Source organism: Vicia villosa, linkage group LG4 (genome assembly GCF_029867415.1).
Source record: "Vicia villosa cultivar HV-30 ecotype Madison, WI linkage group LG4, Vvil1.0, whole genome shotgun sequence".
In the NCBI taxonomy this organism is placed as follows: Eukaryota; Viridiplantae; Streptophyta; class Magnoliopsida; order Fabales; family Fabaceae; genus Vicia; species Vicia villosa.
The window spans coordinates 195,077,083-195,099,695 of NC_081183.1; the positions used below are offsets into that span (position 1 = coordinate 195,077,083).

Genomic DNA, 22,613 nt, shown 5'->3' on the forward strand with positions numbered 1-22,613 from the left:
GACATTGACGAAGGTCAAATTAAGGTTATGATCAAATATCATGAGGTATGTTCTAAGGTAATTGGTATTATATAACACTGAAAATCGTCAAGACACAAACGTTAAACAAGCGCTTGTTGGTAAACCAACCTATTTTATAGTCTTTTAAATTTTCTCAAAAATCATTTTTATTGAAACAAAATGTAATAAATAATAAATGGCATCTCCCTAAGCGCACTTTGACATGCGCCAAAAATTTCTTAGCGCGCTCAGTGTAGAAATACTAGGCTAATTAACTGTTGAGTTCAGATACTTAAAACACTCTTCAAAACATTATTGGCACTATTTGCTTGATTAAGTTTACGAAAAGACTGTGAAAAAGAACCCAAAAACACTCTGAGCAAAAAATAAACTTAAAATTGACTTTGGACACAATCAAGCATCAAACACTTTGCATATATGCCTAGCAACATGGTTTGGATACATAGGAATTAATGAAAGGTAAAAGGGGCCTCCTAGGAAACCCTTTGGGGCATCTTGGGCAACACGGGCTTTGGGGCAACATCGGCCACATGAATCCAGGAAGACGATGATGGAGACACATGAACCCGTGGAGACAATCCCTCACCAACAAAATAAATCTCTCTAATTACAGGTCGCGAGGGTCTAGCTTTCTCCCTACGAATGAAAGCATGTTGGGCACTCTACCAAGTCTTAATCTTTCTTGGTTGTCAAATACTTTTCTTCAATCAAACAAGCATAATAGAGAGATGTCATAACATGAAAATTGAAACAAGCCAGACCAAAAATCACATAACAGGTAACTCTGAATTCCAATTTCTAGACTAAGGGTCCGAACTGTTTAATTCAGTTATATTCAAAATTTGAACAAGGTCCATGTATAATTGAGTAGAGATAAATATAGCTTAAAGATGATAATTAAGATGATCAACTTACCAATTTCGAAGTTAAAATGAAGAATTTTTTTTGAAAGTTAGAAAAAAAAACACAATTGAAAAACTTATAATTAAAGACAAAATAATATCATATTGTTTCAAAAGACTTTTTATGATAATTAAAAGACAATTACCTTAATTTTATTTAAATAAAGATATATCTGAAACTTGCAACATTAATAATTAAATATATCTTAATAGGTTAATTTAAAATTTTACTAGTTCATTTTGTTTCTTTTTTACTTGTCTAAATAGATGTGTATATCTCATATTTAATTATAATAATAATATGTACAAATATTTTTATCTCTTTATAATTATATTTTAATTCATTTCATTTTTTTTTTGAATTTGTACAAATAGATTAATCTCTTTATCATTATATTATACACTCCTGATATTGATTTAAGCCACTTTTTTGAGAAGTTGACACACTTTGTACTCTTGCCACGACTTTATTAAACAGTAATAGGTGTACAACATATATGTGATTTATGCCAATAATGTTAGTTTTATTAGTTTTTTATGAAAATATTATTATCTTTATATTACACTCTTATATTTATATTACACTCTCTATACTTTTTGCATATGTACAGTGATTCATCTGCACACTTTACAGATGTCAACTCACCCATTACTCTTGAAACGACGTCATTAAATAGGTCTCATCACCTATTCCCCTATTTTTCTGTTCAAACAAGGTCCACTTTTATGACTGTGACAAGACCTTTTAATTCTCATCTCTCAATATTCGTAGTTGTTAGATATTTTTTTTGCAATCAAACAAACATAATAGAGAGATGTCATAACATGAAAATAGAAACAAGTCAAACCAAAAGTCATATAATAGGTAACTCCGAATTCCAATTTTTGGACTGAGGGTTTGAATTATACAATTCATACTGCACTGAGATATACATGCGAACCCTAAGCTCTGGTGCTAAAAAACTCGATGCAAGGTAGTTCAAGACAAACACAAATGACATATCTATTGGATTTAACCATAAATTCTCATACTATAAACTATTTAGGTAATGCATGCATCCGAAATTAAAAAAGGAAGAGAATGGGCAACTGTTGAATGCAGTATAGGGCAAGCAACAAATTTTTTTTGGAAATATTGATCCGGGAATTATCGTCCTCAGAGATGGAGAGATGCCATTCAACAGTTTCTATAGTTTCGAGCTTGGGTTTGAATGAACGAAAGGTAAACAAAGATATAGACAGGAAAAGAATAAACACATTCTTAGAAGAGAAATAACTTACCAGGAATGTAAATATATTCACTCTTCACAAACATACACTTACCAACCCGTTATACTCAACCTACGATACTCATCTATGTCATCACATATCTCTCACATAAGCGTCCATCTCTGGAGCACAAACGAGATCATCTCACAACCAAGGTTATCTCTAACGCAAAGTCACGAGAACATTCGTATTCTCGCGTCGGCGATCTGTCGCGCGCCGCTCAAACACGAAAGCATTAAGAACAGATACAAACAGTGAATGCTAGCTCTAAATCTATCTCTAGAGTTCAGAACCAACAGATTATCATCCTAGATAAGGATTCAAGAAGTTTATCTCTAAAGCACCCCAAATCCCCAGCATAGAGCAAAAATCCAGGATAACATCAACACAGATTCGTAAAGCAAGTTAAATATAACATTATAATCGGTAAATATACATAAGATTCGAGTAACTATACAAACAAACCCAACACAAAGAAATACACAGAGAATAGAAGAGATAAACCAAACATCTCGCGGGTTGTCAGCTCCTATTGATGAGAAATCCACCTCCGATCTTCAAAGTGCATGATCCGGTGTTGTTTTCTAAGTCAGTCCTACTCTAAGAATGAAGTTGATGGTGTTGGGACTCAAAAATACCCAACCCATGACCTAAAAATTGTGTTTTGGCCCCTTTTAACGAGCTTCTGTCTTAGCAGGTCCGCTTAGCAGACCCCCTCCGCTCAGCGGACTCAAAATTGCATCCAGACGCTGATTTGCTCCGCTGGAGCTCCGCTCAGCGGATCCCCCCTCCGCTTAGCGGAGTCTGCTAAAAATCAGATTTTGTTTTTGCCATAACTCGAGAACCGTAACTCCGAATTGCGTCCGGTTCGAAGCGTTGGAAAGCTTATTCAATTCTCTATCCAATAATGAATGAATGGAAACCAAAATGATTATTTTGGTCATCCTTATTTTGAGTCTTTGGAAGTCCGCTTGATGGTGGCTAAGCGGGCTTGCACCAAAACTGCAAAATCGAAGCCGTGCCTTTGACACTTTATTCCTCAAGGCTCCAATAAGCATGAATACCTATAAAAACAAAGGAAAAACTATCAAATGGTATAAAAGTATATGAAAATACAACTATTCACAAAGTATACGTATTTATACACAAAACGGAGAATTATTCAAACAGTATTAACAAAAGTATCGATAAGTGCCACTATTTACATACACAAAATAAGTACATTTTGGCACTTATCAAACTCTCCCCAACTTGAAACTTTGTTTGTCCTCAAACAATGTCAAATAAATCAAAGAATTGAAAGTAATAAACCAAAGAATTGTGAATCAACAAGTTTAGAAAAACCAAAAACAAATGTATGGCTCAATATTAAAACGTATAAACAAAGTAAATACTTACCACTATCCTACAACGAAAACATGTAAACGAAACGAATCCTAAGCACAAAAAGCATACAAAACATTCTAACACAATACATGCTCACATCATGAATCACACCTAGCAAAAATTCATCAATGGATGAAGAACACACAAAGGTGAAGGACTTTTAATACTCATCCAACAATCTTGCAAACAAAAGATTAAATTATGCATTCATCCAAAAATCACATTGAAGATACAAAAGCAAGAATCACAAGGACTTTTCAAGGTTGTAATGTGGCTTGGTTAACAAACAAGAGATAAGTCCTAAGGCTAATCGAAACAAAAACTTGCCTAAACCTAAGGGAGTGATCAATCCACCAAAGATTCAAACAACAAAATCTCGATCAAACTTCTTCCTTAACCACAAGTTTCTCAAACCAATCACAATACTTATTAGCACAATTATTCACTTCTCTTTTCTTTTTGTTTTTCAAAACTTTTTCTCCTTTTTTCTTTCTTTTTCTTTTCTTTTCACTTTTTTTTTTCTTTTTCTTTCTTTTCAACCTCATAGCAACAACCAAATAAGTACACAACCATTTCTCTCCCCAACTTGAATTCAACCACACCATCATATGAATACTCCCTACTTTCTAAGGCAAGGTAAAAATTCATACCAAAAATCATGGTTGAGGGTTCAAGAAAACAAAGAATCAATCATCCATGAAAAAATGAGAACTAAACACTCAAAGATAAGCATTTAGCAAAAACAACATGGACATTGACAAAAAGCTCAAAAGGGTTAACAAATGATCACACACTCACAAGGTGAATTGACTATTTGGTTATGGTGGTTGTGCTCAAAATGAAACAAAATGCCTTGATCCTTTTCATGCTTTCATAAAATCAACATAAACAAAAGATTAAGCATAATAAAATCCAGTTAAAACAAAGATTGTGGCCTCCAACATATATGAACAATGGAAAGCTTCCTCACATTTATGGTTTGGGAACTAAAGTGATTCAATCAACAAGCAAGTAATGCAAAAGAATGAATGGTATGGTAATTGTACAAATGAAAAGTTTCCTAAACATGTCATGCTATAGAAAGCGATAAATGAGTACCTTGAATGATACGACTTTAAAAACAATATCCTACCATACATCCGCAAGTTGGAACACTCAAGCTTTGGAAAATCACCTCAAAAATCTTCGAATTACCGACAAAATTCGAGTACAAACAACCAACAAAAGAATTAGAAAAATAAAACTAGTATCTACTACTAAATAGCCTTGGTGAAAGTGGGAAAAACGAGTGAACCAAGTGGAATGGGAACCCCACTGGTACAGAGCAGAAAAACAAAATTCTGCTATGCTCGCTTAGCGGAGCTGAGCTCGCTTAGCGGGCACATCAGAACTCAGAAAAATCAGAATTGCACCAGTTGTTTCAATCACTCGCCACTTCACCTAAATACCTCATAAACATAAATATAAACAACATTTACAACCGTTGGGGTACCTCCCAACAAGCGCTTGTTTTACGTCGTTAGCTCGACGCCTTTATTGTTTTGGTGTTTGGAAAGTAGCTTCCTCCAATCATGCCATGGTGATGTCTCACCGCACAAGCCTAAGAAAGTGTCCTAACCAACCACTCCACAAACGTTACGGGTACAAATATATACAATGATTAAACGAACATAAAGGAAAACACAAGTATACAAATATGTACATGAACAAACACATATATACAAACATGAAACACATATAACTATTAACATACACAAAGAGAAAGTTAGTGAATGTTGGATGCACGAGTTGAAAAGTGAAGATTTGTAAGTAAAGAGCTAATCCGAGATCAACATGTTTCACCAACATTCACTAACAAAAGTATACTTGAATGTAACATATGTAACATATACAAGTAAAACTATATGGTGAACATAAACAAGTAAATATGTACAAGTAAATATATATATACAAGTGAAACTATACAATATATACGATATATACAAAGCTCAAAACCACGAAAACTATTGCGATGCAATCATAACCATCCCCGGCAACGGCGCCATTTTGTTGAATGCAGTATAGGGCAAGCAACAAAAAAGATTTGGAAATATTGATCCGGGAATTATCGTCCTCAGAGATGGAGAGATACCATTCAACAGTTTCTATAGTTTCGAGCTTGGGTTTGAATGAACGAAAGGTAAACAAAGATATAGACAGGAAAAGAATAAACACATTCTTAGAAGAGAAATAACTTACCAGGAATGTAAATATATTCACTCTTCACAAACATACACTTACCAACCCGTTATACTCAACCTACGATACTCATCTATGTCATCACATATCTCTCACATAAGCGTCCATCTCTGGAGCACAAACGAGATCATCTCACAACTAAGGTTATCTCTAACGCAAAGTCACGAGAACATCCGTATTCTCGCGTCGGCGATCTCTCGCGCGCCGCTCAAACACGAAAGCATTAAGAACAGATACAAACAGTGAATGCTAGCTCTAAATCTATCTCTAGAGTTCAAAACCAACAGATTATCATCCTAGATAAGGATTCAAGAAGTTTATCTCTAAAGCACCCCAAATCCCCAGCATAGAGCAAAAATCCAGGATAACATCAACACAGATTCGTAAAGCAAGTTAAATATAACATTATAATCGGTAAATATACATAAGATTCGAGTAACTATACAAACAAACCCAACACAAAGAAATACACAGAGAATAGAAGAGATAAACCAAACATCTCGCGGGTTGTCAGCTCCTATTGATGAGAAATCCACCTCCGATCTTCAAAGTGCATGATCCGGTGTTGTTTTCTAAGCCAGTCCTACTCTAAGAATGAAGTTGATGGTGTTGGGACTCAAAAATACCCAACCCATGACCTAAAAATTGTGTTTTGGCCCCTTTTAACGAGCTGCTGTCTTAGCAGGTCCGCTTAGCAGACCCCCTCCGCTCAGCGGACTCAAAATTGCATCCAGACGCTGATTTTCTCCGCTGGAGCTCCGCTCAGCGGACCCCCCCTCCGCTTAGCGGAGTCTGCTAAAAATCAGATTTTGTTTTCGCCATAACTCGAGAACCGTAACTCCGAATTGCGCCCGGTTCGAAGCGTTGGAAAGCTTATTCAATTCTCTATCCAATAATGAATGAATGGAAACCAAAGTGATGATTTTGGACATCCTTAGTTTGAGTCTTTGGAAGTCCGCTTGATGGTGGCTAAGCGGGCTTGCACCAAAACTGCGAAATCGAAGCCGTGCCTTTGACACTTTATTCCTCAAGGCTCCAATAAGCATGAATACCTATAAAAACAAAGGAAAAACTATCAAATGGTATAAAAGTATATGAAAATACAACTATTCACAAAGTATACGTATTTATACACAAAACGGAGAATTATTCAAACAGTATTAACAAAAGTATCGATAAGTGCCACTATTTACATACACAAAATAAGTACATTTTGGCACTTATCAGCAACTTACCAATGCAATGGAGAGGAACTTAGAATGCAATGCAATGAAGTAGAGATGCGATAAGCTTCGGCACAATGGATAAAAGTTATGAGAATGATTGAAAGTGAGGAGAACAAGTTTTGTAAACGCAAATGAGAAGTAACTCTTCATATTCATTATTTTTGCTCTTTTGCATAAATAAAAATGTGAATGTAGAGGGAAAGGCACATGTTTACTTAAACATAAGCGTATGAATTTCAATATGCAGATTAAATTTGGACTTTGAAATCAATATTTATTTTTTAAATTGTGTGGTCCTAAGGTTGACCATGGATGTGATCGGTTAGGCGCATATGGATTCTAATATTTATAGTTTACACTAAATAGATTCCAATCTCTAGAGTTTTTTTAATATCTAGCTATGGTGTGTTCCAAATATGGTTTTTTGTGTATTAAGTGCATTCAAATTTTAAAATCCAGGTTCAAGTCTTATTTGTGGAATTTTTCTAGAGTGTGAGTTACTAATGTGGTGCAATGAGTAATACAAACAAAATTAGGGAATTTACTCTTTGCACCTTAGCGGTGCTCACCCACCATAGTGAAAAACCAATAGTACCTCTAAAATCTGGAATTAAACTCTATACACTCTCAAAATGCAACCAATTATGTGTTCTTATGGTTTCGTCTGGTACAATAGTTAATTTTTGGATTTTCCTAATATGTATAGTTTGTTTGATTTTGCCTGTTCTGTCCCCTGAGTTTGACTTCTTTGATTACTATATAATTTTTCTAGTTTAATTAAAGGTAAAATGTCAGACAACCGAGAAATATTGAGACATAGTAGAGTGGCCTAACTTGTATTGTTGGTGTCACTTCATTTGATGGAGAAGTATTATCCTCTTGAGTTCAAGTGTCTCCAGCATCATCTTCTCGAGGCATGTGTCCCCTGCTGCTGCCCCACAAGTCTAACCTACTGAACTTGTTGCTGTTGTTCTTGATGTTTTTCAAGAAGGCCTCTCATACACCTCACTTTTTTTAACAATTATGCTTACTCTTTATAAATGAAAATATAAGTTTTACTAAAATATGCCGAATTTATAACAAACTTACTGCACATGATATTTTAGACTTTTTTAAGGGTGGTTCTTCACCACTAATGGTGAGAAGAGCAACCTAAAAAATTAGGGAATTGCTTAAGGCACCTTATGGATTGCTATCACACCCTCGTGAAAAATAAAAAATAACCTTTGATTTTAGAGATGCATCTCCACAAGCACCCTAAACACATTGGTTCCTAAATTGGGCCCTAAGACGTTGTAAAAAAAGTCACAGAGATGCATCCCCGGATGTTGTTTTAATCAAAAGGACGCCCAAACCTTTCTCCTTCTTCACTTCTCATAACACTCTCTCAAACTCACTCAACTCACATTCTCTCAAAATCATTCAACTCACTTCAAATCTTCTTCCATCAAACATCAAATCAATGAAAAAGCTCACTCAACATCAAACTTAACTCATATTTGGTACGTTTTTTATTTTTCTAATTTTTTTATTTTTTATATACATGTGTATAAATTGAGCATTAGGTTATGTAGTAGGTAGTTCAGATATGTGATTTACATGAGCAATGATTTTGATATGTAGTTTTAATGATTAATGCATTATTTTGGGTGTTGGCATGGTTGCTTTTCCGCCATTAACACCCTTCTAAGTTGCACAATATTATGAAGATGCATCTCCGGAATTTTCTAACATTTTGATTTCCAAAATCGGGAGATGCATCTTTGAAGTTTATATATCATCATTTTTTGGCTTGACCTCATTGTGTTTCATTTGTGTAATGATTGTGTGCTTTAATTATAAGCATTATGGTTGATAACCATGATATTATAAGGCACAACAGAGTTGTACAACATGCATTAGTTAGGAAGGAAAAAGATCGATCATCGCATGCACTTTGAAGTTTGATTCAATTTATAGCTTGATGAGTGGTTACCGTTGGAATCTAGCCGTTGAGACTTGTTTGAAGATTTGCTTTGAATACTTTGTCTCGTATGATCCATTAATGACAAGTGTTGTTTTGCTGCAGAGCCTTATCTTCAATAAGATGATTACAGTTGGCGGCGTGCTTCTTTGGTTTAGCTTGTCTTCCCAACGCGCTGCATGTGGGTTGCTTCTTCAATTAGCCTTGGGAGTAGTTCCATTTAATTGTTGTAACCGTTTTGCTAATGATGATGTTTGTAACGGTTCTCCCTTAGATTCTGAGACTCCTTTCAAGACTATTTTTATATGATAGCTTGTCTTCTTGTTCTTTGTAGACAGAGAATAAATGTCATGCGATTTTATCAAAGCTAGTTGTCTTTAAAGCTTCTGAATCTTCTGACTGTTGAGTTATGAGTATCTTCCGTAGATGTTGTAGTGGACCAAGATGTTGCTTGTGCTAGTGCTTATTGTTTTGCGTGATGACTTGATCTTCTGTCTTCAATTGTTGAGATTCTGCGTTGCAACATCAGAACTTCTGATCTTCTATTCTTGTTGTACCGAGACTTCATGTATCAGATGATTCTTTGTAATTCCTTGAGGCTTGTTTGATGTACTTTTCTGATTATGTGCTTGTTGTATGTAAGCATTGATATTGCTTGTTCTTCTGAGTAGTCTTGTCTCTGATTGTTGCTTCTTTTGTTTCTGATCTACGGTCTTTGGTTTGTTTGACGTATTCTTAATTAGAACATCTGATAATGATGTTTAGCTTTGTCAATCTTCTGGATGTAGTTGTTGTACTCTTTTTCTGATGAATCGTGTATAAAATTTATGACATAATATCTGCACACTAAATGAAACCATTAGTAATAAAATTGTTACTCACAAAATATATGCTTGTTATCATCAAAACTAGATTCTAAACATAGATTCTCAATCTTGTTCTAACATGCCTGACTCTTTTCTCTCTGCACAGAAGCATGTTGTGCTACCCTTCTGTGTCTCAATCAAGATGCTCAGTCAGTCATTGCTCCTGTAGAAGCATAGAAAAAATGTTAACTCAAGGACCAATGCTGAAAATAAACTTGAAAACACATAAGGGAAAAAACTGGAAATGCACTTCCGATTTTGTTCTTGATGAATATCAGAAATGCATTTTCGGTTTCTGCTGCGATTTCAGAGGTCTGTTAATGGCACCCTACCCCCACATGTGAACTCATTGATCATTTAAAATACATGTCTAACACCTTAGTAATGATTTATAATGTTGAAAACAAGCCATAATTCCTAATTTCTTACCTAAAACACACATTTGAGTGGATTTTACATAAACTCAAAAAAGTTCAAAGTCAGCTTACTTGATTTATTGTTGTTGTTTTTTGTTTATTGGTTGTTGTTGGATGCTTGATATACTAGTTCTTGATGCTACGAACAATTTCGGTGGGAAATGCGGTTGTTTCGGTGAATATGAAATTGAGAGAGTATTTTGTGTAGTGTGTTTTTGAAATTGTAATGGAAGGGGAAAAGGCAACGCGCCTTTTAGGTGTCCCACGAACCGAAAATATACTTACGGTTCTATACCGTAATTATATTTCCAGTTAGTTTCAATGTTAATGTCAATTATGATGCGAACCGAAAATATATTTTCTGTTTTGGGGGGCATTTTAGGAATTTCACGTGTTGTGCTGTAAAAAAATGGGGTGGAATAAAAAATTCCAATATATATTGGGCTTTATACTCAGTCTCCTGCGGCCCAACTTTCGTTCTTCATTCCCATCTTCATCTTCTTCTTCCTCTCTCAATTCAAATTTCGGATAATGGCTTCACTGACTTCACCACCACCATCATTTCTCACCTTTCATCCCCGCCAAACTCGCCTCTTCTCCAGTTCAACTCTTCAATTCCTTCCACTCCCACTTCATCTTCCACCAAGGTATCATCATTACCATTTCACCATTTCTACATTCATCCTCTCCACTAACTAACACCATTCATTCATACAGGACAATCAAACTCCAACATAAACGCAAAACAGTAGAATGCAGAGTTACGAATCCAAACCCTCCATCGTCAACGGCGTTAACAAAGGAGCCTCACAAATACTTCGACCACGTTACCATAACCGTTCGCGGAGGCGACGGCGGTCACGGATCGATTCTGAACCAGAAACCTAAAAAAGAAGCTGAAAAGGGCAAAAAAGGAAAAGGGATTGATAGTCATAAGAGAAGTGCGTTGAAGAGGGATTTTGATGGATCGGTTATACTTCCGATGGGCGGTCATGGTGGCGATGTTGTTATCTATGCGGATGAGAGTAAAGATACTTTGTTAGAGTTTCATAATAAGAATAGGTTTAATGCGAAACGCGGAGGGAATGTTGATGCGGTTGGTGTGTTTACTTCTTACTTGCGGAATGGAATTGCTGCTCCTGCTGTTAGGATTGCTGTTCCTCTAGGTTTGTGAATTTCATTCTGGTTTTGCTGTGTTGTTGTTGTTATTGTTGTTGTTGATATTATGCATAGTTTATATGCTCCTTCTCTATAGATAGATTTGATATATTTTGATTAGCAACACCAAAGAAAATTAGTTGTAGTGTAAGTGGAAGTGAAGATGCTGCATTGAATGTGTAGCATTGAAAATAAAAATATTAGAGACTAGAGAGGGAGAGTTGAGGAAGCACTTTAGTATTTAGTAGAAAATATAGTGGAAACTGGAAACTAGACTCTGGTGCAAGTTTTTAAAAACAGTCGCGTAGTGGTGACATAAAGACTTTCGCGATTTCAGTCGGTACAAATATTGCTACACTGATTACAGTCGTCGCAGTGTGAATTAACCACAACTTAATAACGGTATTGCTTATACCATTTTGCTGCGTCTGTTTTAGCGGTTAGGGACTGTATTTTAAAAACCTTGCTCATGTGATTTGGGCATGTAGAGGAAAGACCTGTAGAGGGAAGACATATTAACTTTGTAGTAAAATACTTGGGGTAGTTAAACCATTAGAGGTAGAGGAAGACTTAAATTATGGCGCTGATTGATCTTAGTGAGATGAGGCTTGGTTGTTGTTATTGAGTTGCAATGTTAGTAATATTACATTTAATTGGTTATTCTTGAATTCATCCCAAATGGTGCAAAGATTTACGTTGTATTTTTAAAGGGGACTTGGAAAATAAATACAGTTTAGTTTATTTATTTTTTACCTTGTAGTCCATTATATGTTGTATTTTTAAAGGGGATTTGGAAAATAAATACAATTTAGTTGATTTAAATTTTACCTTGTAGTCCATTATATGTTGGAAATGTGAATATAGATTAGATTAAGGTGTCGTTTTTGTAATTACGAATACAAATATCACCTAAATCCAAGTTAAATGAATTGTTTTAAAAACCGAACTGGTGTGATATTTGAATCAATGTTCAACTGTTTTAAACTGTTTGAATTGGGACCCAATCCTGATCTAACCGTTCAAGTAATTGAACTGTAGACAGTTTCTGTTCATAATTCAATTGGTTTAAATTGTTCGCTTGGTTTTTAAAGCATTGGTAAAAAGCCACCTAAACTGTATTGGCTTGTTTTCTTGTTTTCATTTTGAACCAATATGTTTTTCAATATTATTACAAAAGTCGTCACCTTGTTTTCATTTTATTTTCTGTTTAAATTTTTCTGTGAAAAAGATTGCGAAACAACATTTTGGTGAAAAGGACTCTTAGAAAACTAAACTTGATATCTCTTATTGTGTTTATGATTGTGAGTTACAGGTACAGTTGTGAAAAGCAAACGAGGAAAGATGTTAGCTGATCTAGCACGACATGGTGATGAAGTTCTTGTTGCGAGGGGTGGACAAGGAGGGGTAAATAGCAATACACACAGATTTGAAATTCTTTCAAAATTTTAATTGGTTTTTGTAACCGCAGAGTAATGAATCGGGCATGTTCAATCAGTTTAAAAATAACCTAGTATCACATAAGTTGTGCCAGTTCAAATTGGTGACAAAATCAAATAGTTTGACAGAATAAATAAATTCATATTCTTGGGTACTGTACTCTGTAAGGATTATTTTTGAGAATTTTCGTTCTAACATTATATTCTTTCCCTGAAAATATAGGGTTACTCGTGGTATACACATATATTAGGTACTATTGTTGTATTTTGCACAAGATTCCAACTTTTTCTATGTCTTCCCAGATTAGCTTGTTAGAAATGCCAAAACATAATAGGAAAAAGACGACGAGTTTGACAACAAACATGATGAGAGATGACTCGGATAAGGTAAAATCTATTGAGTATTTACGTGTTCATTAAAAGATATCATTACTGGCCTCTTACAATTAAGACTTCGTTGTGCATGTATTAAAGGATTAAATCAACAGGGGCCAGTAATGGCCAACCAATTTTTTAAATCCAAAATACATGCTCTTTACTCAGTATTTGCTGGGGCCTGGAACTGTGATCGTAAATCATCAATTTCATATTTGGTTTTATAAAAGATTTAAAATGTATCTTGAATCCATAAACAATAGTATTTGAACATTTTGTACTTACTAGTTGCAATTAGATGTCACTGCATTTTGCTAGTTGTGTTCCTAATTCCTATCTTGCTGTAATATAAAACCGTCATTTTAAAATTGTTACAGGTTTTAGTTCACGGTCAACCTGGGGAGGAAGTTAAGTTGGAGTTGACCCTACGAGTCGTAGCTGACGTTGGTTTGGTTGTAAGTATTGTGTCTATGCATGATGCCCTGTTTAATTCTATATGGGTCTTCTTACTCTTATCTTCATAATATCTGTGCAATTTTGATGGATGGATTTTGTATGTGTCTCTTTATCAAGGATGATACTTTTAGATTTAGATTTCTGAGAAACTAAAATATTGGTTTTATCGTGGCTAAGCTTTATTGAAGATTGTGAAGGATAATGGGGTGATGTGTAAAGCTTGAGTGGTTTCATTTAGTTTCTTTGGATTGTATTAATCATATTTTAATACGGTGAACAAAAGTTGCCTATTACTGTTTGTCCAAGTGAATTTTGTTGGCTGTAGAGTAAGTGAAGGTTTTACTCTTTCAAATATGTTCATTCAGCTGCTCAAGATCAAGTTAATCTTGTTGTAGGGACTTCCAAATGCTGGGAAATCAACGCTTCTGGGAGCCATTACACTTGCAAAACCCGATATTGCTGATTATCCTTTTACAACATTAATGCCAAATCTTGGGCGCCTTGATGGTGATCCCAACTTGGGAGCTGGAATGTATTCATCTGAAGCCACATTGGCTGATTTGCCCGGCCTTATTGAAGGTGCTCACTTGGGAAAGGTATCCATAAATTTATATATGTTGTCAAATGTCCCTCCTTTAAACCATTGAGATGCTAAGTAGTTAAAATGAAATCATTTTTATCTTTCAGGGTCTTGGTCGCAATTTTTTGAGGCACCTAAGAAGAACACGTCTATTGGTCCATGTTGTTGATGCATCTACTGAAAACCCTGTAAACGACTACAGAACTGTCAGAGAAGTATGTACATTGCATTTTAATAATAACAACTCTACTGCTTATTGTTTATCCTTTCCTCATGCAAATAAGTCTAGTCAGTTTAATGTGCATAAAGTAATATGTAGCCAGTCCAACTTTTCTTGTTGTAATGTTTATCTTTCCCTCATGTTTTGGTGTCTTTAATCTTGTTAATTCTCTTTCTACTCTATTATGTTTTGCAGGAGTTGCGCATGTATAACCCTGAGTACCTTGAACGACCATACATTGTTGTTTTGAATAAGATTGACCTTCCAGAGGTATGTAGTTTCCTTCTAGTAACCTCTATGAGAGTTTGAGTGTATCTTTAATTTCCTATTATCTTGTAAAGGGGGCTCAATGCATATGAGATTCCCATCACTGTGAAGTCTAGTGAGGGTAATACGTTTAGACCCTGCGAAGGGAGATTCTGTATCTTTAATTTTCATTTCAGGTTGAGGACAAGCTTCCAATATTGACTCAAGAAATTCTAAGAATTGGCAGCGATGGTACAGCTTCAGCTTCTGAACAAAATCCAAATTCTGAAATTCCTGCTCAATTATTGTCTGACGAAAGTGACACAAAGGAAAAAAAACTTGAGGACTATCCACGACCTCACTCTGTTATCGGAGTTAGTGTTCTGTAAGTTCTTGATGTTTTATTTCATATTGTTTCTTTTCTTAACTGTTTTCCTTCATAACATTTCACACACGCCAAATGTTTAAACCTTTTGTATCATACATTTCATAGTACCCCATCAGCTAAGGTCAAAATTTCACGTTGTCTTATCACAGAAAGCGTATTAGGATTAAGGAGATGTTAAAGGAGATAAGGGCCGCTTTAAGGCATTGCAATGATTCCAATGGAGCATTGGCTTCCAGTGTCGTGCGGTGAGATTTGCGTCCTATGCTTTGTCAAACACTTAAGTTAAACAAGGCTATCTGCAAAGACTACACAAAAATCGGTTCTGGTGTTAATTTGGCTTTATCAGAGAACAACTATTAAGACAATCACCAGTTAGTTATAGAGAAATTACTAACGCAATGTGAGATGCCGGACGCATTATGAGGTGATAGTCCATGTTCCTGGACCTCATATATTGTTGCAAGCAAGAATGGCAATTTGACATGTAAATTATATCAGTTGTAGTAAAACTTTAAAAGATGCTTTTAACATCCACTACTTGTAAAGGAAATGTTGTACTCTATTTGTAATGCTAATATTATTGATATTGATATACTATTCTTAGGACAAAGGAAACATTGTACTACATTAAATATTGAATTATATACACGCAAGCCTGTTAAGTGTGTCTTGCTTGTCTTCATTTATCTACAAGTTATTTAGCTTTTGTATACCTGTAATTCCATGAAATAGTAATGATGCCAATTCATGGATCAATATGTGTAATGTGAATTGTTAATTTGGTCAAAGATCAAAGAGAAAGTTAACAATGTTCAACTTATCTTAAACTAACAAACGAACAAAAAAGTTAGTCAATGAGAAATAGAACACTCCTTAAAACTTTGGAAAAATAAATATATTGGTTTTCTTTTCCCATTGTTGATACCCTTTATTGTAGAGAAATGTTACTTGAACACAATCTAACATCAACACCACTTTTTTTATAACTTCTTTGTTGTTTTTTATTACTATTTCTCTCTTCTAACACTTATTCAATGTATATTTTATAGTATTCATTCTTGTTGTGTCTAAATAACATAACTCTCACCTTATCCATTGTGTTTGACTTCAGAAAAGATAAGGTAGTCTTTTATGGAATTTAAAGCTATTTTAAATGATGAATGTGTCATGCACTCTTTCCTTTCAAATGGGATAAACTTATTATATATGCTAAATAATAGAGTCTACTTATCACTTCTTCACATCAATGCATCTTATTTTAAAGATCCGTCCTTCAGGAAAACACATCCACATGAGTTATCTTTATAGATGCGTGTATCTGAAAAATGCGTCAATTTTATGTGTTTTGAAAGTACACTTTCGACAAAAATATGAAGTTTGAAAGCATACTTTAAAAAAAAATAATGATTATTTAGAAATAAACTTTCAATTGTGATGACTAACAACCATTAAATTCAGTTTTTATCTATTTATAGATAAATAGTTCACTTGAAAGGTGTTATGCACAATTCTTAAAGGATATATTCCTAACCGGGACTTAGAGGAACCACTTTTACTAACTTTAACCACAACACAACAACCAAAAAGAAAAAGCACAAGATAAATAGTACTAGTAGTGTAGAACAAAATAAGTGCTTATCTAGTTGAGATTCTTAAATCTTGAACCATAAGAAAATAAAAAGGAAGACACACTAGTGCAATGCATGATGATTTTATCAATTTCGATAAACTCGCAAATGTGTCGTAAGTGATGTATAATTCCAATGTATCTAACTAGTTTTTGGCTGTTTTACTTGCCACATTGATGACTGATTCTAATTCTCTTAGCACTTTGAAACACCTGGGATTGTTTCTTTCCACGTACAAAGCCTTCTCATGTGAGTCTTATTTTTTTTGAAACCCTTGCACGTACTTATCTTCAACCGTTTACTCTAAATGTCACCGAACCTACCCAATAGTAAATGTCCATTATCCAAATCCACATTGCTAAAACAACAGTAAACAATCCTTTTATTTACTTTTACCTTCCTTCTCACCATATTGTTTTCTATAGCTCAACTAGATAATGAATTTCAGATAAATACGAACAATCAGACGAAATTCAGACGAACTCGCATTATCTTATAAATTAACAAAAACAAGTTTGTAAGGTGAAGATTACATTTACTTATAAATATATGTTCAAATTTAATCTCATATAATGTAGAACTCTTAACGCACTCTCATTGTTATAATTGGACATTTGGAACCTGAAACAAGTGGTCCGACTATAATGACTTGATAAGAAACTCGAATTTTAAATATACTCTCATACTATCTTATAGTAACCTTTTTGATTAGACTGAAATTAACTTTACAATGTAATCATGATTAGATTAAACTCAAATTTGCAAAATCGATTTTTAAAATAAAGACTATCCTCATTTATAAACACATGATCTGATGTGATCAGATCGAAATCAAGACGCTTTAACATACTATTATTAGATGCTTCACTTTCAAGGTTAAGACAAAAATATATAACTACATTAATTTGATTTAAGAGTTTCATTTATTATTTCAAAGAAAAGAAAAAGAAAAAACAAAGAAAAAAAAGGGAAATCAAGTGAGAATTTTGTTCTTGATAATTAAACTATGTAGAAAAGCTTAAGCCAAGTGTGTCCAAGATATATCAACAGTAAGGATCATAGTTGACACGGTTAGCCTTGTTCACGATGACAAGTAGCAGCTCAAACTAATTAAGGGCCACGTTTCATATGCATGGATTTAGTACATTACTACACATGTTTTCACATATAAATACCATGCATTCATCAAGCTTTTTCTCTCAACATTTTCACACATAACACACTCATAGTCACATTTCAGTTCTCTGCTGAAACCTGAGTGTGTAACAGAAAAAACACACCACAAAAAAAAAAATGATGAAATCAGGGTTGGGAAATGAAGAGAAAAAACAGTTGAAAAAGCCAGCACAAGCAAGTTCAAGAAAAGGCTGCATGCGAGGCAAAGGTGGACCTGAAAACGCCAGCTGCACTTACAAAGGTGTTAGGCAGAGAACCTGGGGCAAATGGGTGGCTGAAATCCGCGAACCTAACCGCGGCGCTCGTCTTTGGCTCGGTACTTTCGAAACTTCTCATGATGCTGCTTTAGCTTATGATGCTGCTGCTCGTAAGCTTTACGGTTCTGAAGCAAAACTCAATCTTCCTGAACTTTCTCCTCGTTCTGTTGCATCCACTGGGACAATATCACAAACACCTCCCATGCAACATCAACCAATTCAATACCAACAAATCCAAGTTGAACCCAACAACCTCAACAACAACAACAGCTTCAATATGTCAAATGTCAATCCATGCAACAACATCAACATGACCAACATGAACAACATGACCAACATGAGCAACATGGACAACATGATGATCAACAACAATAACCTCAACAACACTGTCCACAGCACTGTTTATGTTGGTGATATTGGACCAATATATAACAGTGACAATTCTGTTGTGTCATTTCCAATGGATGTTCCAAACACAATGGAACAACAAGTTGTTGATCCAAGCTACAACATAATTGATAATTCAAAGGGTATTATGGAAGGTAATGATTCATTTTTTGGAACAATGAATTATGAAAGCACCATGCCAGTGATTGATGATGATTCAATCTGGAGAGAAGCTGCTATGTCTCTGGATGCTGCAATTTCAATGGATTATCCAATGATTACTGATCCTGATGGAATATATAACTCTGCTGGAAATTTCAATGGTTGGGATTCTCTACAAACTCCATGGTGCATGTAAACCAGATGAAGACAACAACAATTATCATCATGCAATAATAATATTATTAGTGTGTGTATGTATATGTATATGTATGCTATACTATATATATTTATATATAGTATAGTATGTATATATTATGGTATTATTATAAGGAGTGGAAGATGTTTAATATATGTTATGATAATAAGAATAAGTTGACTCAAAGATCATGACATGGTGATTTTGTTAGCACTTTTGTCATGAATCTTTGTAGGGTCAAATGTTGTGTATAGATATTTTATATAATGTTAATAGAATGTAATGTATGGTTATGAATGAATGTGAGTTTGATTGTATTATATTATATTATATATATATATGTATGTCAGTAGTTTGCAGATTAAATATATTTAAAACTTTTTATAAGATCTTAAACAATTCTTTATTCTTATATATAAGTGATTTTAAGCGAAGAAAATCACTTTTAATTCGGAACATATTTAATCACCAATAATTTTTGGATGTTAATGTTTAAAAAATTGAAAATATGAGTATTTAAGTCATTTTCATAGATATTTTTATTTGGATTTTGAATTTGTTCACAGTTTAATTCTTTTCAATTTGTGCAAAATAAATTTTAGACTGTTTTTAATGTAGTCTATTAATTTAAATGAATAAATATTTTGTTTTTACATAAAAATTGAATGTTTTTCTTGGAATCTAAAATAAAAGATGACTGTTTTTTTTACCTTTATTATAAAAGTGAATTTAATATATCACTTTTGTTTATATTTTATCTCAGTTATATTCAAAATATGAACATTCAAAAGGAGATTTTCACCTTAAAGATGATAAGTAATTAAGATGAACAACCTACTAACTTTTTAAATGAAGAAAATTTCTTCAAAGTTAGAAAAAAAACACAATTAAAAAACTTATAATTAAAGACAAAAGAATATCATACTTGTTTCAAAAGACTTTTTATGATGATTAAAAGACAATTATCTTAATTTTATTTCAATAAAGATATATGAAACATGCAACGTTGATAATTGACTATATCTTAATAGATTAATTTAAAAATTTACTAGTTCATTTTATTTCTTTTTACTTGTCTAAATAGATGTGAATATCTCATATTTAATAATAAAAATATGTAGAAATTTTTTTATCTCTTTATAATTATATTTTTATTAATTTTGTTGTTGTTGTATTTGTACATGTAGAGTTATCTCTTTATCATTATATTATACACTCCTGATATTGTTTTAAGGTAATTTTACAGAATTAACTACTCTGTACTCTTGGCACGATTTTTGTTAAACAGTAATAGGTGTACGCCAACCATGTTAATTTATTATTATTATTTTGAAGGGAATCTTTTTTATCTTTATATTACACTCTTATCTTTATATTACACTCTCTGGACTCTGCATCTGTACAGTGATTCATCTGTACATTTTACAGATGTCAGCTCACTTATCATTCTTGAAACGGCATCATTAAATAGGTTTCATCACCTATTCCCCTATTTCTTTGTTCAAACAAGGTCCACTTTTTTTGACGGTGACAAGACCTTTTAATTCTTATCTCTCAATATTCCTGAATAGAGTAACTCCTTCTTCAGAACATCTCGTTTCATCTGTAAATCAAAGGTAACTTTTTTTGACCCTTTCTTTCCAGAAGAAAATAACTCTATTCAAAGGATTTTCTATCTTACTCTCAATATTCCTGAATAGAGTAACTCATTCTTCAGTACATCTAATTTCATCTGTAAATCAAAGGTAACTTTTTTGACCCTTTATTTCCGGAAGAAAATAACTCTATTCAAAGGATTTTCTATCTTCATATGAGAACATTTATCTTCATATGCAAACATCTAAAGAAATCAGAGAAGTTATGTGTTAATTTCAATTTTTAAGTTATACCGGTAAGTTATTTAACTCATTCTTCAAAAGCATTTTATGTCTTTTTCTAAAAACAACAACTCTATTTAAAATCTTCCTATGCGAACATACGAAGAAATTAGACAGGTTCTGCATCAATTTGTTTTCCAGATTATAGGGTAAGTTATTTAAAATTGGAAATTCAAAAGTTCTACTATACAACTAATTTCTCCTACAATTCTTTATTTAAATGAAGAAAATCACTTTCAATTAGGAACATATTTAATTTCCAATAATTTTTAGATGTTAATGTTTAAAAAATTGAAAATATGAGTATTTAAGTCATTTTCATAGATATTTTTATTGGGATTTTGAACTGCTTCACAGTTTAATTCTTTTCAATTTGTGCAAAATACATTTTAGGCTGTTTTTAATGTAGTCTGTTAATTTAAATAAATAAATATTTTTCTTTTACATAAAAATTGAATGTTTTTCTTGGAATCTAAAATAAAAGATGAATGTTTTTTTACCTTTATTATAAAAGTGAATTTAATATATCACTTTTGTTTATATTTTATTTCAGTTATATTCAAAATATGAACATTCGAAAGTAGATTTTCACCTTAAAGATGATAAGTAATTAAGATGAACAACCTACTAACTTTTTAAATGATTTTTAAATGAAGAAAATTTCTTCAAAGTTAGAAAAAAAACAATTAAAAAACTTATAATTACGATGATTAAAAGACAATTATCTTAATTTTATTAAAATAAATATATATCTAAAACATGCAACATTGATAATTGACTATATCTTAATAGGTTAATTTAAAAATTTACTAGTTCATTTTATTTCTTTTTAATAGATGTGAATATCTCATATTTAATAATAAGAGTATGTACAAATATTTTTATTTTTTTATAATTAGATTTTTATTAATTTTGTTGTTGTTGTATTTGTACTAGTAGATTCGTCTCTTTATCATTATATTATACTCTCCTCTCCTGATATTGTTTTAAGGCACTTTTATAGAATTAACTACTCTGTACTCTTGCCACGACTTTATTAAACAGTAATAGGTGTACGTCAACCATGTTAGTTTATTATTAATTTTTTGAAGGGAATCTTTTTTATCTTTATATTACACTCTTCTCTGTATCTGGACAGTGATTCATCTGTACATTTTACAGATGTCAGCTCACTTATTATTCTTGAAACGGCATCACTAAATAGGTTTCATCACCTATTCACCTATTCTCTGTTCAAACAAGGTCCACTTTTTTTGATTCTTATCTCTCAATATTTTTGAATAGAGTAACTCCTTCTTCAGTACATCTAATTTCATCAGTAAATCAAAGGTAATTTTTTTTACCCTTTCTCTTCAGAAGAAAATAACTCTATTCACATGATTTTCTATCTTACTCCCAATATTCTTGAATAGAGTAACTCCTTCTTCAGTACATCTAATTTCATCCGTAAACCAAAAGTTTACCCTTTCTTTCCTGAAGAAAATAACTCTATTCAAAGGATTTTCTATCTTCAAATGAGAACATTTATCTTCATATGCAAACATCTAACGAAATCAGAGAAGTACTGTGTCAATTTTAATTTTCAAGTTGTATCGGTAAGTTATTTAACTTATTCTTCAATACATCTAATTTCATATGTAAATCAAAAGTATTTTTATATGTTTTTTCTAAAACAACAACTCTATTTAAAATCTTCCTATGTGAATATAGGAAGAAATTAGAGAGGTTCTGCATCAATTTTGTTTTTCAGATTATAGGATAAATTATTTAAAATTGGAAATTCA

General features: G+C 33.0%; 2 protein-coding genes across 2 annotated transcripts; both read left to right on the forward strand.

Moving 5' to 3' along the window:
* The first annotated feature begins 10,764 nt into the window (after positions 1-10,764).
* Positions 10,765-15,813, forward strand: LOC131596636 (probable GTP-binding protein OBGC2). The gene is made up of 10 exons (XM_058869357.1): positions 10,765-10,934; positions 11,005-11,453; positions 12,758-12,849; positions 13,185-13,268; positions 13,634-13,711; positions 14,108-14,308; positions 14,400-14,507; positions 14,708-14,782; positions 14,956-15,143; positions 15,296-15,813. The coding sequence occupies exons 1-10, from the start codon at positions 10,819-10,821 to the stop codon at positions 15,393-15,395; spliced, it is 1,491 nt and encodes a 496-aa protein (XP_058725340.1). The 5' UTR covers positions 10,765-10,818; the 3' UTR covers positions 15,396-15,813.
* A 2,155-nt stretch (positions 15,814-17,968) lies between these two features.
* On the forward strand, positions 17,969-19,277 carry LOC131594204 (dehydration-responsive element-binding protein 2F-like). Its single transcript, XM_058866290.1, has one exon. The coding sequence runs from the start codon at positions 18,068-18,070 to the stop codon at positions 18,950-18,952; it is 885 nt and encodes a 294-aa protein (XP_058722273.1). The 5' UTR covers positions 17,969-18,067; the 3' UTR covers positions 18,953-19,277.
* Positions 19,278-22,613: the final 3,336 nt, after the last annotated feature.

Excerpts from the sequence above, each read along its gene's own strand:
- LOC131596636 (XM_058869357.1), top strand. The coding sequence starts at position 10,819 with ATGGCTTCACTGACTTCACCACCACCATCATTTCTCACCTTTCATCCC. Across the intron at positions 14,309-14,399 it reads AAGGTGCTCACTTGGGAAAG|GGTCTTGGTCGCAATTTTTT; the intron begins GTATCCATAAAT and ends TTTATCTTTCAG. Across the intron at positions 15,144-15,295 it reads GTTATCGGAGTTAGTGTTCT|AAAGCGTATTAGGATTAAGG; the intron begins GTAAGTTCTTGA and ends GTCTTATCACAG.
- LOC131594204 (XM_058866290.1), top strand. The coding sequence starts at position 18,068 with ATGATGAAATCAGGGTTGGGAAATGAAGAGAAAAAACAGTTGAAAAAG.